Here is a 19,561-nt window from a genome sequence, read left to right as displayed (position 1 = left end):
GGGTAACTAAGCAAAGCGCTTTGCATACTTACCCGATTGTATAACATGGTTACCAGTGTACGCCGGCTCCCTGCCCATTCAGATCGATGGTCTCCCACTGTCAAACACGCCGATGCGTGCTGCACAGCGGGAGACAAACGAGCAAGAAATGAACCATCATTATTCAAGACTTGATGATTATATTCTTATGCAATCTGCTAACCTACATACACATTCTAGACTACCCGATACGTTAGAATCGGGCCACCTTCTAGTGAAGTTATAAACATTAAATGGTCCCTGGCAGAAAAAAAGGTTTCCCACCCCTGTCTTGCCAAGACAAAAAGGTTGTGCAGACGCCACTTTTTTGTACAGATAATTGCAGCTGGATCCATTTTTGTTTCTTAACACTGAAGTCAATGGAATATGGATCTGTTTGAAAAAACAGGAAAAAAGATAAAAGATAGCTATTTTTAATGTTCCGTTTTCCATGGACTTTTAATGTTAAAAAAACGGATTCAATTGCAGTTGCTATATATATATATATATATATATATATATATATATATATATATATCTCTCTCTCATCCTGTTAAGATAACGGATTGCTACTAGATCCATCTTAAGCCTCTTTCACACGTCATTGAAAAACACATTTTATCACTGATGTGTTAAAGGTATGTATATCCCTCCTTGTGCCATGATTTTGGCATATGTGTGATCTCTGTGTGCTATCCATAATAATACACGGAGATCAGGCACTTATACTCACCTGTCCACGCTGCTGCTGTCCGTGGTGCTGAAGTCTCCCGTAATGCTGTGTCCGGCCGCCGCTGTCTCCCCACTGCAGCTACCTTCGGGTCAGTGGTGCAGTGCATATGCATTAGTATATTAAGCTGGTCTGGAAGCAGGAGAGCAGTGGCGGCTGAAGACAGTGTCGCTGGAGACGGGTGAGTTTAAAAAGCTTTTTATTTTAAATGTACGTGTTTCTCGGATCACACCATAGTGTGGTCCTTGGGACATCAGTGATCTCAGAAAAAAAAAACGGACTTGTCTCCGTGACTTGTCTCCGTGTGGAGCACACACTCGCTTGTAAGCCGCACGAAAACATGTGAGAAATCACTGTGTGCGCATACCCATTGATTTTAATAGGTCTGCGTATGTCTGTGATTTTAGTACGCATAAAAACAGTAACGTGTACCAGAATCACTAACGTGTGAAGGGGGCCTAAGTTCGCTTTCACAGGTCCGTATTTTTGCATCAATGATTCATCAGTATTTATATGCCAAAACCAGGAGTGGAACTTAGAGAAATACTGTAAGGCTGCGCTCACATTAGCGGTATTTTGCCGCAAAACCGGATCCGTCATAAATGTGTTTCAGTTCCTTTCATTTACAATGGAATCGTGGCAAGATGCGATGACATGCGGTTGTGTATGACGCATGTGGTGAGATGCGGTATACACAACCGCATGTCATCGCATCTTGCCGTGATTCCATTGTAGATGAATGGAACTAAAACTCATTTATGGCGGATCCGGTTTTGCGGCAAAATACCGCTAATGTGAGCTCGGCCTAATTGAAAGACTGACCTCTGTTCAGTGTTTTTGGAGACCCTCCTGGTTTTGCTATCTAAATATGATGAAATATTGATATGTGAAAGAGGCCTGATTTTTCCTGGACATGAGATCTTAGCCTTAAGGCCACTTTACACACACAGATAAATCTGCGGCAGATCTGTGGTTGCAGTGAAATTGTGGACAATCAGTGCCAGGTTTGTGGCTGTGTACAAATGGAACAATTTGTCCATGATTTCACTGCAACCACAGATCTGCCAAAGATTTATCTGTGTGTGTAAAGTGGCCTTTAGGGTATGTGTCCACGATCAGGACTCGCTGTGGTCAGAATGCAGCAAGTCCTGACCGGGGGGGCTGGGCATCTCCTCCGCAGGATACCGCAGCTGTCAGTACCCACGATCAGGGTTCAGTGCGCTGCGGTCTCCTGCTTGTGTTCTCCCTATGGAGGACGCAGGCAATTCCGCAGCAAACAATTGACATGCTGCGTTCTAGAAAGACGCTCCACAGGTCAGTGTGTGCTGCGGAAAAGGAAAGCATAGTGGGCCCGGGATTTCTAGACATCCCATCCACTAAGCTTGTACTGTACTATATAACACAGCGGTTTGGATGCAGCTGAAGCATGCTGTGTCCAAAATGCTGTATACACTGATCGTGGGCACGCACTCTTAGGGGTACTTTGCACACTACGACATCGCAAGCCGATGCTGCGATGCCGAGCGCGATAGTCCCTGCCCCCGGCGCAGCAGCGATATCTTGTGATAGCTGCCGTAGTGAACATTATCGCTACGGCAGCTTCACATGCACTTACCTGTCCTGCGACGTCGCTCTGGCCGGCGACCCACCTCCTTCCTTCCGCATAGCCGGTGGAGGCAGGTAAGGAGAAGTTCCTCGCTCCTGCGACTTCACACACAGCGATGTGTGCTGCTGCAGGAACGAGGAACTACATCGCACCGTCGCTGCAACGAAATTATGAAAATGTCGGACACTACACCGATGATATGATTACGACGCTTTTGCGCTTGTTAATCGTATCAAAAAGATATCGACAGCGACGCCGGATGTGCATCACTTTCGATTTGACCCCACCGACATCACAGGTGCAATGTCGTAGTGTGCAAAGTACCGCTTAGCCTAATGGCATTGACCCTGCATTCTGTAAAAACACCTTTAGGCCTCTGCCACACTCACGTGAAATTCACGCACGTGCCGAGAGACACGTATTTTCCCTGCGTGTTGCGTGCAGGTAAGTACGTGTCTCTGGTACGTGCGTGACACGTGTGTTCTACGTGTGCTATCCGCGATAGCACACGTAGAATCGGTAATTATTATACTCACCTGGTCCTTCCTGATGTCCGCGCTGCTGTCCGTGGTGCTGATCCTCGGTCTCCAGCCCTCCCGTCTCCCCGCTGCTGCTGCTGCCAGGCAGTGAAGTGAATATTCAATGAGAATAATGAGCGGCGGTCGGCAGCAAGAGGCAGCAGCGGCAGAGACAGGAGGGCTGGAGAAGGTGAGTTAATGTTTTTTTTTTTTTTTTTTTTTTTTTTTTCACTGACATGTGTGTTTTCTCCGGCGCGTGTCACACGGGACCGCATCCACACTACACCCGTGTGGTACGGGTGCGGGCCGTGTGACACCCGTGCTGCCGGAGAAAACACTGACATGTCAGCGCTTTGAAAATCGCGCACACGGACACACGTTCCGTGTGGTTTTACGTGTGTGTGCCTGCTACCATAGGGTAGCATTGCTGTACATGTCTCCGTGCCGCCGGTACGTGTAAAAAATGCCAAACACGTACCGGAGGCACGGATGTGTGGCGCTAGCCTTAGACTTCCTTATATCTTCTCTCCCTCCACAGCTATATTTAACCATCCCAAATATTTAGTCTTTATTTAGGTGGCACTTGAGATTATTTGAGTACCTACACTTTGTTGGCAGCACATCTCCTGCTCTTGGGCCAGTTCCCTTTGCAGTTGTTATAGCACATGGATTCTTTTTATTAACATAATTAAGCCTGATTACTGGCTATAAATGGATTATTAGGAATCATGGCGGCTTATTAGGATGAGGATTTTAGAGCTTGGAATGTTCTGCAGCTAATTGGATAATGATGAGCAACTGGAAATCAATACAAGGCGTTACAACAACATTTGTATTAGAACAGACTCCTCCTGCTACTGTTATACTGAATCGCCAGTGTGGAGCTTGCGTGGGCTCACCGGTATATACGTAATGTTATCTTTGACCTTTCAATACAGCTGGCATGGGCCAAAGGTTGTGTGATACCATGTTATTTCTGTCTGTTCTTACCAAGTACAGGCTCTTGCCGTGACAAGCAGTTCAGTGATCCTTCCCACTTGATTTCCATCTATCCCCATTCCGCTCTTGCTCCCGAGCTATCAATCAGAGGATGGAAGGAGGTGGGGCGGAGAAAGGTGCAGTGAACTTCTCAGCCATTCCATAGGTTCCCCCAAAGGGGTGTGTGTGTGTGTGCTTGGTTTGGACAGTCATTTGGTGCTGGCAGGTTCCTTCTTTAGACCCTGTGCGCACGCTGCGGATTTACAGCAGATTTTGCAGCGGATTTGCCGTGGAATACCCTCGGAATTAATGTGCATGTCACTTCTTTTCCACAGGTCCCCCCCCCCCCTCCCCCTCAGTCCGCTTTGGACTGAGAAAAAAATCGCAAGTGCGAGCTGAATCATTCACTAACGTGTCCGATTCCAATGCGAGATTTTCTCGCATTGCTCTACTGTGAGAAACTTGCAAGTGAGAAGCAGCCCTAAGGGGTACTTTGCACACTACAACATCGCAAGCCGATTACTGCGCGATGTGTGCTGCCGCAGGAACGAGGAACAACATGGTATCTCCTATTGGTGCGACATTATGGAAATGTCCGACACTACACAGATCACCGATTTTACGACGCTTTTGCGATCGTTTATCGGTGCTTCTAGACTTTACACGTTGCGACGTCGTTACCGGCGCTGGATGTGCGTTACTTTCAATTTGACCCCGACGATATCGCAGTAGCGATGTTGCAACGTGCAAAGTACCTCTAACTGTTGCCGCTATTATATTTTCTACATAGTTTTACAATTCTGCGGTTATAACCTTTTTGGTAAGGAAGAGATGTACATCAGGTGATCCTGTGCATACCTCAGCCAGTCCCGGATGGGGGTTGGTATGAATGTAAACTGTATATTATGTAATAGTTGGCCTTGAGTATTTCTTCGGTGTAAGCATCAGCAGATTTGTATGCTCAGCCAGAAATGACAGTAGAATGTGTAATTCCTACACTGTGCTCCCAGCACCTGCCGCTCTAAGGCTAGTTTCACACTTGCGTTGAACGGTATCCGTTGCATTGCGTTGTGTGACGGATGCAATGGATGTGTTGCATATAGTGGCACAATGGATGCAACGGATGCTGCAAAACAACGGAATCCGTTTTTGATTTTTTTTTTTTTATACAGTTTTACCGGCGGTAGACTATTGGGAACGATCAGCTGATCGCTCCCCGCAGCCGGCGGCCGGGTGATCAGCTGAGCGCTGTCACTTGCCGGCGCCCGGGCATGCCGGCGCCCGGTCGCTCAGCTGAGCGCTGTCACTTGCCGGCGCCCGGTCGCTCAGCTGAGTGCTGTCACTTGCTGACGGCCGGGTGCTCAGCTGAACGTTCGGCCACCGCGAGCCAAAATAAAGTTTGTGATTTTTTAAAAAAAAAAAAGCATGCGCAGTGAAATCCAGAGGATTCCGCTGCTCAAAACAACGTTACATGCTGCGTTGCTTCCGCTGTGCGGAAGCAACGGAGCGTCGCCCAGCGGAAGCAACGCAGGTTCTTTTGGTACAATCCGTCAACCATTCAAGTCTATGGGAAACAGCGGAATCCGTTAACGGATTCCGCTGTTTTCCAAAAGGGCAGATTGTAACGGAAGGAAAACAACGCAAGTGTGAAAGTACCCTAATGCTCTGCAGGTGCAGGCCTGAGCTCATGGCTGCACCTACTGGGACCCGCCACTCACTGGCCAGCTGGACATACATGATGAACTCGCATATGCTTTTTCCGGAATTCTTAAAGGTTTTCAGTGCTACAAGAACTTTACATGACATCTAATTCTGATCTCGTTCTTCTTGAATATACTTCAGAAGTCATGTACTTACACTTTGCACAGCTTTTGATGGTAGCTAGGGTTTAATTCTATTTAATGAGTGTTTGTTTTTTCTCCCAACATTAAAGCAGTCTTTTGATGTATTGTAACTAGAACCAAACCCAAAAGCTATAATGCGCTCTAGTAATCCTTACAGTAATGGTAAAGCGATTTTTATTTCTAATGTTCCTTTTAAAGGGATTGTGTAATGAAAATAGATTATCCACAGGATAAGGCATAGCTAATAGATCCATGGAGGGTTGATTGGTGAGAACCACCAAACAATAGAAATGGGCACTCTTGTTGTGATTAGGGTAGTCACACTGGCATATGACTCTCGCAAATGCAGTTCTCGCATTGCACTCAGCCCCATGTTAGGGTATGTGCGCACGTTGCTTTTTACCTGCTTTTTACCTGCTTTTTACCTGCTTTTTCTTCTGCGCTGTTTAATGCCAAAATGGATGTGTTCTTCTATTCAAGCAAAGTCTATGGGTGCGAGTGAAACATCGGACTGCACTCAGATGACATCCAAGTGCAGTGTGATATACGCAAGGCTGACAATGGAAAATATTGAGAGATTACTCGATCCAGCTCCTCCACAGTCGTGGTCCGATCACAGTATAATGACACTCAGCTCACGCTCACAGCAGAGCCTGAGCCGAGGGTCATTAGCATATCGCATCTGATGCCACACACTAGTGTGACTAACCTTATAAAGAATTAATGGATCGATAGTCGAGCCTATGCACTGCCACTTCATTCTAAGGCTGGAGTAACATTAGCAGATGCGATATGCTCATGACCCTTGGGTCAGGTTCTGCTGTGAGTGTGAGCCGAGTGTCATGCAACTCATTTGAGCTTGAGATCAGATCACAGCTGCAGAGGAGAGGGTGAGTTATCTCTCCATTGTCAGCCTGTGCGTATATCATCCGAGTGCAGTCTGACTTGTATGGGTGCGACTGAGGAGAGACTCGCAGACAATGGCAGCATGCTGACATTTTTTCCCTCAGTCCGATTAAGGCTGAGGGGAAAAAAAAAAAAAAAAAAAACACACACACTCACAGAACTGAGCTGCAGCATTGTCTTAGGGTATGTGCGCACGTTGCTTTTTACCTGCTTTTTTGCTGCTTTTTCTTCTGCGCTGTTTAATGCCAAAATGGATGTGTTCTTCTATTCAAGCAAAGTCTATGGGAATTTGGGTTTCTTGTTCACACTATGTTGTTCAAAATGCTGCCTTTTTGTGGCAGAACTTTGGTCAAAAACTCAGCTTTGCAGTGCAAAACCCAAATGGCAAAAACAATTGACATGTTGCTTCTTTGAAAAGCTGAGTTTTTGACCAAAGTTCTGCCACAAAAAGGCAGCATTTTGAACAACATAGTGTGAACAAGAAACCCAAATTCCCATAGACTTTGCTTGAATAGAAGAACACATCCATTTTGGCATTAAACAGCGCAGAAGAAAAAGCAGCAAAAAAGCAGGTAAAAAGCAACGTGCGCACATACCCTAAGACAATGCTGCAGCTCAGTTCTGTGAGTGTGTGTGTGTTTTTTTTTTTTTTTTTTTTTTTTTTTTCCCTCAGCCTTAATCGGACTGAGGGAAAAAATGTCAGCATGCTGCCATTGTCTGCGAGTCTCTCCTCAGTCGCACCCATACAAGTCAGACTGCACTCGGATGATATACGCACAGGCTGACAATGGAGAGATAACTCACCCTCTCCTCTGCAGCTGTGATCTGATCTCAAGCTCAAATGAGTTGCATGACACTCGGCTCACACTCACAGCAGAACCTGACCCAAGGGTCATGAGCATATCGCATCTGCTAATGTTACTCCAGCCTTAGAATGAAGTGGCAGTGCATAGGCTCGACTATCGATCCATTAATTCTTTATAAGGTTAGTCACACTAGTGTGTGGCATCAGATGCAATATGCTAATGACCCTCGGCTCAGGCTCTGCTGTGAGCGTGAGCTGAGTGTCATTATACTGTGATCGGACCACGACTGTGGAGGAGCTGGATCGAGTAATCTCTCAATATTTTCCATTGTCAGCCTTGCGTATATCACACTGCACTTGGATGTCATCTGAGTGCAGTCCGATGTTTCACTCGCACCCATAGACTTGTATGGGTGCAATTGATCTGAGACTTGCAGACAATTGCAGCATGCATGAAAAATTTTCAGATCTGAGCTTCAGCATTGTCGTTACATGGGGCTTAGTGCAATGTGAGATTTTCTTGCATTGTACTCTTGCAAGTCATACGCAAGTGTGACTCTAGCCTAAGGCTATGTTCGCACGTTGGGTTTTTTTCCGCGTTTCTGCAGCGTTTTTAGCAGCAGCGTTTTTGTGCAAAAACGCATGCGTTTTTGTTTTCCAGCAAAGTCTATGGGAAAAGATGAAATCCAGTCTGCACTTTGCTTTTTTTTTTCTGCAGCGTTTAATTTGCATATTTTGGTTCAAAAACCATGCTGAAAAAGAAGCAGCATGTCAGTTGTTTTTGCCATTTCTGCAGCGTTTCCTTAACATTGGAGTCAATGAGAAATGGCAAAATGCAACCAAAATCACAATTCCTGCGTTTTTCATGCTTTTTACCTGCTTTTCCACTGCGTTTTTGGCTCCAAAAACGCATGCTTTTCTGGACAAAATTTAATGGGTTCTAATGTTCCTTTACACACACACAATAACCGGAAATTTAAATGTTAAAAAATTAGAAAATTCACCTATTTTTCAGATAAAATGTGCATAACCACTATTTTCTCATTAAAAATGATATTTTCCCATATAGTTTTATTAAAAGTTAATTTTATACTTTTTTTTCTCTTTTTTTCATTCTTTTTGACTAATTCAACTTTATTTCTCAGTGTCTTGATCTCAAAAACGCATCTGCAGAAACGCAGGTGAAAACGCAGGTAAAAAGCGCTAAAAACGCGGTAAAAACGCATGCGTTTTTAGCGCTAAAAAATGGCCAAAAGCCATTTGGTCAAAAACCAAGGGAAGGAAAACGTGCATAATAAACTGCAGGTACTCCGACGCAACGTGCGCACATAGCCTAAGGCTGATGCTGTTTTCGGCTTTCTTTGGCAGTCCATATAGAGAATAAAATGGTTGTGTGAGTCACTGCCGCTCCATTCTAATATAGGTGAATGCACAGTCATGCTGATCCGTGGGGAGGTGCATATAGCCGCACCTATGTTGATTAATAAGTTATTTCCTCTCATTAGATGATAACTTATGGCTCAGGCCTCAGGTACATTTCTGGCAGCACTGTCTGACCCTACCCTAAATATGCTCTTTAGACCACGCCCACACGAGCGTATACATCGGACTATTGCTAACTAATGGGGCAGTGCTGATGCCTATGTCGCAAATCAGATGGCACGTAGCCATTAAAGTCTGAGTGTGTGGAAAAATTGGACTGCACTCAGATGATATTGGGGTGCAGTCCAATTTCCACGGTCTCTTTTGTTTCCCATCTTTTCCTGACTGCGCTCTGATTCTCTCCTAGAGCATTTGTAGCACGCAGGGATATGGGATACTCTGTTCTGGGCAGTGCCTCTATTGAGACTGTCACGGTGGTGGCCGTTCCCGGTCCCCTACCCTGGGCCCTTTTTGTAATGGTGGATATTTACAGGGGATTTGTGAATAGGTTATTTGTGATGCTACTTGCGGTGTTGCGGCTAAGTGTAGGATGCCGGCACTGCAGGTTTTGCTGGGTCTGATGGAATGTGCAGCTCTGATGACTTGGGCCCTCCGCAAGTAGGGTATTACCCCAGCAGGTGTATGGTGCAGTAGACGTCGGAAGGAGTCCAGACCAGTATTCAGTGCAACTGGTTTACTCACTTTTCAGGTGTTAACTGGTTGCTCGAGGCCGGCTGGTTTCGCCTCCAGGACCCCTTCGTCCAAGTGCCAGTCTCTGGGACATTCTCTGGTACCTTCTTCCCCTGCACCTGTCTCTGGTAAGTGAGTCCCCCTGGTATGCAACACTGGGGGGTCCCCGGTTTGTGGTTTGTTTACCTCTGTCCGCCTGACTGTAGCGTGACCCCTGTGGGGATGGAGTCTCTGGTCCTGTCCCCGGCTCTCTCTTTGCTACTGAGTCTTCGGATTCTTTAGGGTCAGGAAGGTCCTTGATGGTCCCCTTTGCTGTGCAGGTGTTAACAGGTCGGCTTGAAGCTCTTTACTGTCCTAGGGTCCTGTACCTCGTCGATGTGTAGTTCCGGAGTACTCCACCGGCAACTACCTCTCCTGGGTTCCAGGTCACCGTCAACCCGAGTCAGGACGTTGCTCAGTCACCACCTTCACTCTCTCACACTTTCAATTAGATTTAGTTAGACTGACTGCTGTCTCCCTTCTGCCTCTGACTTCCTGTGTTCCCGACTACTCTTCAGTCTGCCCCTCCCACCTGGGCAACTAGTGGACTAGAGTGGCTCAACCTCTAGGCGGCCATCCATGGTCCCACCCTAGCTAGGTACCATTGTATGGGGGATTGTTGGGGGAAAACTGGGATTACCTGGGTTTTTGGTGGTACCGGCACTGGGGTTCTGGGTCCCTAAGGTGGTAGGCCCTGTATCCTGGTGGGGATGCAGAACCTTGTAGCACCCTGATGGGTTCAGGGGCACTATTAATCTGACCCAGATCAAACCCTGATCCGACTTTGATCGGAGTGTCATTTGCACAATCGGTCTGATACTATCTTATGCGAGAATCTAGGCTCGTGTGACACCCATCTTTAGGCTATGTGCACACAGTGCGTTTTTCGCGGCGTTTTTGCACGTTTTTCGGGTGCGTTTTTGGCCTCAAAACTGCAGGACTTTGCTTCCCCAGCAAAGTCTGAGTTTTCATTTTTGCTGTCCCCACACATCTGTTTTTTTTCAGCTGCGTTTTTGTGGTGCCACAAAAACGCAGCATGTCAATTATTCCCGCGTTTTTCACTGCGCTTTTCATCCATTGAGTTCAATGGGATGTTGAAAGACGCAATGAGAAACGCAAATAGCTGCGTTTTGGTGCGTTTCTAAGACCAAAAACGCAGCTATAAACGCAGGAGGTGGGTAGTAAAGTGACGTGTACAGGAAGAGGATTCCTTCTGTCAGTATATACAGAAGCGTGAATCCTCCTGGTACCGTCACCGTCTCTTCCACCTCCCGTCCTGGGCATGTATGCTGCCGTGCGGCGCCATGTACAGGCAGGAGCTGGAAGCGGCTGCAATATCAAAAGTTAACAGTAGAAAAAAAAAAAAAAAAAAAAAAAGTTATACTCACCTGTCTGCAGCCTCCCGGTACCATGCCCTCTCCCATCTCCTCTCACGGTATCGCCGCTCCGGCTGTGTGCAGACGGCCGGGAAACCTCCGATAGATGCAGGACCTGGCGATGGATCACCTGATGCAGTAACCTGACGCATCAGCTGATCGTACGTATTGCGGTGACGCGGGCGCCCGGCCGGTATCATCGGATGCGTCAGGAGACTTCATCCCTGATTACCGGCAGCTGCTGCAGCGATCGGACAGGATCAGACTCCCGCCCCATCGCTGCAGGAGCTGCCGGTAATCAGCACATAAGTGAGTATTATTTTTTTTATTTTTTTTTTGCACTGATGCATCAGCTGATTGTATAATCGGCTTTTATACAATCAGCTGATGTGTGATGGGATTCAGGCACTTGATCCTGACACATCATCTGATCGCTTTGCCTTCCAGCAAACCGATCAGATGATATTGGATCTGGATTGGACGGCGCGGGACCCTAACCCAGGATTACTGCGGAGGGGGGTTTATTTCAATAAAGATGAAGTCACTAATTGTGTTGTGTTTTATTTCTAATAAAAATGTTTTTCTGTGTGTTGTGTTGTGTGTTTTTTTTTTTTTTTTTTTTTTTTTTTTATCTTTACTAGAAATTCATGGTGGCCATGTCTAATATTGGCGTGACACCATGAATTTCGGGCTTAGGGCCAGCTATACAGCTAGCCCTAACCCCATTATTACCCGGCGAGCCACCCGGCATCAGGGCAGCTGGAAGAGTTGGATACAGCGCCAGAAGATGGCGCTTCTATGAAAGCGCCATTTTCTGGGGTGGCTGCGGGACTGCAATTCACAGCGGGGGTGCCCAGAAAGCATGGGCACCCTGCACTGTGGATTCCAATCCCCAGCTGCCTAGTTGTACCCGGCTGGACTCAAAAATTGGGCGAAGCTCACGTCATTTTTTTTTTTTTTAAATTATTTCATGAAATTCATGGATGAAATTTTAAAAAAAAAAAAAATGACGTGAGCTTCGCCCAATTTTTGAGCCCAGCCGGGTACAAATAGGCAGCTGGGGGTTGGGGGCAGCCCGTACCTGCCTGCTGTACCCGGCTAGCATACAAAAATATGGCGAAGCCCACGTCATTTTTTTTGTTTGGGGGGGCAAAGAAATCCTGCATACAGTCCTGGAAGGAGGATGCTGAGCCTTGTAGTTCGACAGCTGCTGTCTGCTCTCCTGCATACACTATTGGATGGAGGATGCTGAGCCTTGTAGGTCTGCTCCCCCTGACTCTCCCTCAAGCATACAGTCCTGGATGGAGCATGCTGAGCCTTGTAGTTCTGCAGCTGCTGTCTGCTCTCCTGCATACACTAGTGGAGAATGAAGAACACATTGAAGAAGGAAATGACATCAGACCTTTTTTTTTTTTTTGTTCACTGATAAAAAACGCATAAGGACGCAGTGAGCAAAAACGCAGCAAAACGCGTGCGTTTTTTTGCCGCGTTTTTTCGACGCAGGTGCGTTTTTGTGCATTTTTAGCGGCCAAAAACGCACAAACGCAGCGTCAAAAAAACGCACTGTGTGCACATAGCCTTACAGTGTGGACTAACACATTTTGGGGAATTTATTAACTTGTTTAAGGAAACTTGTCACCAGTGGTCCCCCCCCCCCCCCTTTTTTTTTTTTTTTTTTTTTTTTTTATAAGCTGCAACCACCACCTGTAAGCTCAAAATATATATATGTATGTATATGTATATGTATGTATATATATATATATATATATATATATATATATATCTCTCATTCTAGAATACTATATATTAACAAGTGCATTTCAATAAATTGGAATATCCTCAAAGTTAATTTTAGTTCACTAATTACGTACGTAAAAAGGGAAGCACATATATTATATACTAGAAGGTGGCCCGATTCTACGCATCGGGTATTCTAGAATTTACGTATTGTGTAGTTCATGTATGATTTTTGATTATTTATATATATATATATATATATATATATATATATATCACTCCCATCCTGCTCAGCAGCAGGAAATAGATGGGAAGGAGGGGACATCCGGGCATCAGGCCAGCGAGCGCTTGTGCATAACGCTGGAGTCATAGGGGAAAGTGCGGTCACGAGGTTATGGGCGGCACTTACTGATGACACTCACAGCGCCGCCCATTACCTCGTGCCCGCGCAAAGCGTCACTAGCGGTCACACGTGCACTCAGTGCACGGCACCGCTACAGTGGAACAGCGCATGCGCGGGACCACGGGCACCCAGGGGCGGCGTCCTGAGCTTTTGAAATTCAGCGTTCGGGGGCGGTGTAAATCTGCAGGAGGACAGCAACGGACCCCAGGCAGCCCGCCCCCATGGAAGATTTTAGAAATTTGCATACGAAAAGGTACCAGTTTACAAAGTGTTTATTTTGGTATAAAAGGTGCCAAAAAAACTATAGGAAGCTTCCTAGAATGCAGCCCAGGAGCTGCAGAGGGGGGGACTTTTAGCTTTATAGCTAAATTTCTTATGACAGGTTCCCTTTAACAGAAATAAACACTTGAAATCACTCTGTAATGACTTTATATCATGTGTTTCGCTTTTTGTATTGAATTACTGAAATTCACTTTTTGAGGATATTCTAATTTATTGAGATGCATTTCTAAGTGCCCAGGCCACTGTACTCCCCTGTGGGGCGGTCGCGTCTGATGGGTGGCGCTGTGATAAAAGCTGTTTTTTACTTTATACAGATCGGCCTGGGCTCTTATATACAATATCCTAGATTGCTGTATATAAAGGCTTTCTGGTGGTGGCCGCAGCTTATAGGGGACAAATCTGGTGACAAGGTTCCCTTTTTAACATCCAACTTTCTGCTTATTAGGGTAGAGTCACATGGCTGATATCGCCACATGCGAGGAAAAACTGACATTTTTTTTTATTTTTTTTTTTCTTCTTCACCTTGTCCTTTTGTCAGTCCGTGAAAAGTGTAAAGCACGCGCATATCATACGGACCATAGACCCCCCTTTTTTTTTTTTTTCTTGGACCACAACAAACACGGGACAGTTGCACAGCCCCATAGAATATCATAGGTACAAGTGTAAACCTTGGATAGCCGTCCTATAGGAAAAACAGTCGTGTGCACGAGCCCTTACATGAGCGTAAAATTTGCAACAAAAAGTTGACTTGGATGTTTTAGGGATATGTCACATTTACAAAAGTGCCAAAGATGTTTATTTTGCCCCCTCCGTCCGCAAATTTAACTTGTTTGCTATGATGTGTGCCAGCAGCTGGGCTGCTCGGATCCGGATCCGCGGTGGCTCGAGGGGTGTCCGGACCCAGAAGTCGTGTGGCCACTCAAATGAAGGGGGTATTTACAGGGGATTGTGTTTAGTGTTTGTGACGCCACCCGTTGTGTGAGGTAATGTGGAGTACCACCACTGCAGTTGGGAGTACTCAGGGGCGATGGAGTGGGGTAGCCAGATGTTAGAACCCTCCACGGGTAGGGGGGATGCCCCGGGACTCGGTGATGGTGTTCGGGGAGTGCCATTTGGTGCGAAGGGGGTCACTTTCGTAGTCCATTAGGCTGACACCGACAACTGGGTAAACCAAAATTCTGCATACCGCTGCCGCTTAGGGAAGCTAGTTCGGGTCCCGTCCCCAATGGTGCTGCCTGGTGATCTGTGACCTTCCTCCTGGCACTAAGTTTACTTCTCTGTTGGTTCCGGTAGTATGGAACTAGTTGGGTCCCGCACCCCACTATGGCTAGGTTTGGGAGCTTGCTCTGAGGGTTCACGCTTGGGTTTTTCTGGACAGTTTTAGTGGAAGGTCAGACCCCCCCCCTTTGTTGCGCTAGTACCCCGATTTTTGTAGTGGGTGGAGAGCGGAGCTTGAAGGCTCTGTCCTCGTCTGGTGAATTGTCGGGTTGCCTGAAGCTACTCCCTACTCCACGTACCCCGTTGTGCCCTGGCCCCAGGCCGGTGATGGTGCAAGGCCACCGGCTGTCCTCCTCGACAGTTCCGTGCCCCTTGCACGATCCCCTGTGACCGGGGGTCCAGATCCTCTAGGACCAGACCGCCGTCTGCTACCTAGATGGCTTCTTAGGAGCGCGGCTCCTGACCTCCTCTCTCCTTCACTTCCAACACTCCACTCTCTACTGCTACTACTCCACTACTGACACTCCTGACCTCCCCTTAACCAACCCCCTAAGTGGGCGACCCTATTCCACCCTGGTGGGTGTGGTGCACAGTGTACCTAGGATTTTAATTAGCTGATGTAGGCAACGCCATGTAGTTGGGGACCCATAACCAAGAAGGAGGTGGATATTGCACGGGAGGGCAGATTGTGCAATACCCTGTGACAACCTGATAGTCCAGGGGCGTCACAAATGCACAACAGAAATTGACAACTTCTAGCACAAATCTACTAATGCTCTTTATGTGGTGTAAAATTTCAATTTCCCATGGACTCAGACAGATGCATCACATATATTAATAGGTGTGCTGCTGCAGTACGCTTTTGGCATTGTTGACCCCAATATACTGTGGTTTCACATTGAAGTGTATAAAATGCAAATCTTGGTAGATTCCCCCAGGATTTCCCTCATGGACACTTTCATGCTCTGAAGAGTCACATTAGGCTGCAGTTTAGGGGATGTTTATGGAGCAGAAACTCTCTAAATCCTCTTCCAGAAACTCCTCACTCTTCAAAAACTGTGGCTTTTCCTCACTGGAATGTTCAATGTACACACTGTTTTTGGATCAGAAACTGAGCAGAAACTCCCAAGCTTTTGTTGAGGATTCTGTGAGTTTCTGCTCCGGAGGTTTTCCTAATCTCTGAATGCTGCTATGTATGCTCTCATATGGTCACACAGTGGCTCTGCAAACCCACCAATAACCATATCTGCAAGGGGTTTGTAAGTTCACTCCTCTTATGCATGGGGTTTCCCACATGCTAAAGATATACTTATGGGGAATTTTAGGTTTAGTCCCACCAGTGAGGAAAATGTATGAAAGTGATGTGGAATGTGTTGGTGCTTTATAAGCCAGCAAAATAAATATGTAGCCCATGGGTTCAGGTGTGTGTTTGTGTTGTGAGGTGTGTGTTTTTTTTTTTTTTTTTTTCTAAGAGTGCATCTGATTTTATATCTTAATGTGGCATACGGATGTGGGTTTGCTTTGCCTACCTATTAAAGGCAACTCATTGAAGGGGTCTTCACCTCAAGTTCAGCTCTTATATATGTGCCCATGCTATGTAAAGAGTATAATGACATTACAGCATGGGATTGCAAATTGTTCTTTCTTCATTGTAAAACATTTTTCATAAACTGGCAGGGAAATGTTTTACCTCACAAAAAGAATCAGTAGTGATCTTGTGCTGTAATGTCTGTACACCTCTTTACTTCCTCCCCTGCCCAGGAGCTGTGGTATGATCAGACCATGTCCCTGTACGGTCACACACAGCCATTACATAGTACATAGAAGTGGCACATACAGTATATAAGAGTATCTCAGCACAGGAACTTTTTTTTTTTCTTGTTTTAAAAGAAAAAAACAAAAACCCCATCCAGATGTGGAAAGTAGCAGCAGCAGCAGATTGTTAAAGTTACAAAAATGCAGCTATTTTCAATATGTTATGGCGGAAAAAAGCAGTTGTGTACATGAGATTTCGGGAGTCTCACAGGTTTTGCTGACACTGTAAAAAGCAGCTTTTTATTAGCATGTGTTTTCATAAAGCCAAAATCCTTCGAAGGCCTGTATTTAACCCTGGTGCACCCTGAGGGGAGCTGACTACCTGAGCGATAGGGGTTGCCTTCATATTGGCACAAGTACTTGCAGTCATGTGATGAGCACTCAAACTGGCAAGTAGCGTCCAATCCTACAAAGTGTATATTACACACTGTTAGGATACAGAAAATGTCTGCATCTGTGCACGTACTACTGTCCCTACTGGTGTGCCTGTAGTAACATTTTGACTGCCGCATCCATTGAGTGACTGCTGATTGGCTGCAGCCTTCACGTTCTGGCGGAGTGGAAGAAGCCTGCTTGGCCAGTGACGTTTGCAGTAATCGGCGGACACTCATGTTTAGATCTTGATGCCAGCAAACATTAGTGAGTTGGTATGGGATGTTAGCTTTAGGCTATGTGCCCACAGGACAACATACCCACGGATTTTGCTGCAGAAAACCTGCAGATTTATCTAAATTTTCTAGATAAATCCGCAGGTTCTAGCAAGTACAGACACTCCCCATGTTATCCTATGGGATTTGGGGAGTGCTGTATCAATGCTGCGGATTTCCCGCAGCCGCACGTAACTGCATGTCAATTATTTATGCGGAGGAATTCCCGGCCCTCTACTATGGAGATACAGAGCAGGAATTCTGAACGAAATCGGCACTGTTTCCACAGGTTTACCGCAACAACTCTGCAGATAAACCGCAGCAATGGATAGCTGCGGAATTCGGGGAGCAGCTGCGGTAAACCTGTGGCAAAGTCCGCGGGTATGTTGTCCCATGGGCACATAGCCTTAGGGGTATTTTGCACGCTGCGAGATGCGATGCCGAGCGCGATAGTCCCCGCCCCCGTCGCAGCAGCGATATCTTGCGATAGCTGCCGTAGCGAATATTATCGCTATGGCAGCTTCACATGCACTTACCTGCCCTGCGACGTCGCTCTGGCCGGCGACCCTCCTCATTTCTGAGGGGGCGGGTCGTGCGGCGTCACAGCGACGTCACATGGCAGGTGGCCAATAGAAGCGGAGGGGCGAAGATGAGCGGGACATAAACATCCCTCCCACCTCCTTCCTTCCGCATAGCCGGTGTGAGACGCAGGTACGCTGATGTTCCTCGCTCCTGCGGCCTCTCACACAGCGATGTGTGCTGCCGCAGGGGAACGAGGAACAACATCGGACCATCACTACAGCTAAATTATGAAAATGACCGACACTACACCGATGATATGATTACAACGCTTTTGCGCTCGTTAATCGTATCAAAAAGGATTTACACACTACGATATCGACAGCGACGCCGGATGTGCGTCCCTTTCAATTTGACCCCACCGACATCGCACCTGCAATGTCGTAGTGTGCAAAGTGCCCCTTAGGGTTGTTCTTTCTTAATCCATCTCGTCACGAATACCTGAATGCCAATCGTGCTTCTTAACTTTGAATTAAACGGTAATTTTTTAAATTTTCTGTATGTCTTTTTTATTTTTCAGCTTGCTGACCCTTTTGGACATTTGGATCTTCCATTTCTAACCTTTAAACATGAGCAACTACAGTGTATCATTGGTAGGCCCAGCTCCGTGGGGCTTCAGGCTTCAAGGAGGCAAAGACTTCAACATGCCACTGACCATCTCCAGGGTACGCATCTGTGATTTCTGTGTTTGGATGCTATCACAAATCGCTAAACCGTGGTAGCGGTAATGCTTTATTTTACATATAAATGTAGACATGCAAGACTCTGTATACTGTGTATAAGGCTTTTATTTTACGGGCTGCAGGATGTTTCCACCAAACACGTACACTGCCTGGCAGCATTACTGTGTCCCGGAGGCAGAATACTGAGCACAAATAGGCAGAAGATCTAGATTTCTGGGTTTTATTGTTGGTTTTATTTTGCAGCTTGTTCACTTGGTTGTCACTTTTGGGAAGACCAGGTAATTTAATGACTAAATTATGGAGGACGGTTTTATACATCATTGTAAAGTGCTGTGCAGACAAAATCCCATATGATTTGCAACAAATTGGCATTGTTTTACAATGCGATTATTGGCCTACCAGGTTTCATAGGTGAAACATGTTAAGATGTGCTTCACCGGGGAAAAAAAAAAAGAATGGCAACCCATAACTGCATTTCAAAATGACTTGCTGTAGCTATAAGGAAGCCTAATCCAAAATGTTATTAAAGGATTTCTACATATCCTTTATGATATGCTAATGAGGCCAACGAGTAATCGCAGGGGCGTTACTTCCCTTGGCTAGTAAGCCCGTCCCCATGGGCATGCTAATGAATTCTCAGTGTCAGAGGTTTGGTCAATCTCATCGCTCTCTGGTGCCACCGCACCAGAAGCTGCACTTCTGCTCAATGCGCATGATCCCCGGACTTTCGGTCATGCGCAGTATGAAGCCGGGTGTACACGTCCCGGCTTCATACTGGTGGTGTGTCCATGACTGGAAGTCTGGGGACTTTCTGATCATGCGCACTGAGCCGAAAACCAGCGGTGGCAGCAGAGGTGAGCCCATCCATGCCTTTGATGCTGTGCAGTCATTAGCTTATTACATCCCTATGGGCATGCTTACATGCTAAGGTGGATGACTAGACAAGGGAAGTAACACCTTTGTGACTAGTCCCTGGCCTTATTAACATATTACAAAGAATCTTTAGAAATACGTTTTCTAACTATCTCTTTATCTATGCTACTATAGCCTGGGACGATTAGGCAGGGACTAGCAATATGCGCCCAGAACTGCTCGTAGTTCTGGGTGCATGTTGCACCTGACAGGTTCACTTTAAGACTGGTATTTTCTACCCAATCTTGATCCACTGGAGTAAGGTGTGCCAAATTCATTAAAGGGAATCTGTCAGCAGGTTTTTGCCACCTAATCTGAGAGCAGCATAACGTAGAGGCAGAGGTCGTGATTCC

General features: G+C 46.3%; 1 protein-coding gene across 2 annotated transcripts in view; it reads left to right on the top strand.

Annotated features, from left to right (window-relative positions):
* PDLIM5 (PDZ and LIM domain 5) overlaps positions 1–19,561 on the top strand; it is a 256,555-nt gene that overhangs the window by 21,393 nt on the left and 215,601 nt on the right. For both annotated transcript variants that reach the window (XM_075351036.1, XM_075351045.1), the window contains exon 2: positions 18,134–18,278. In XM_075351036.1, the coding sequence (XP_075207151.1) occupies positions 18,183–18,278 (96 nt within the window). In that variant the 5' untranslated portion in view covers positions 18,134–18,182. The remainder of the gene's footprint in view (positions 1–18,133; positions 18,279–19,561) is intronic.

This window comes from Anomaloglossus baeobatrachus, chromosome 1 (assembly GCF_048569485.1).
Source record: "Anomaloglossus baeobatrachus isolate aAnoBae1 chromosome 1, aAnoBae1.hap1, whole genome shotgun sequence".
Classification (NCBI taxonomy): Eukaryota; Metazoa; Chordata; class Amphibia; order Anura; family Aromobatidae; genus Anomaloglossus; species Anomaloglossus baeobatrachus.
Note: the sequence above shows the minus strand (reverse complement) of the source record. Positions and strands in the feature narration are given on the sequence as shown.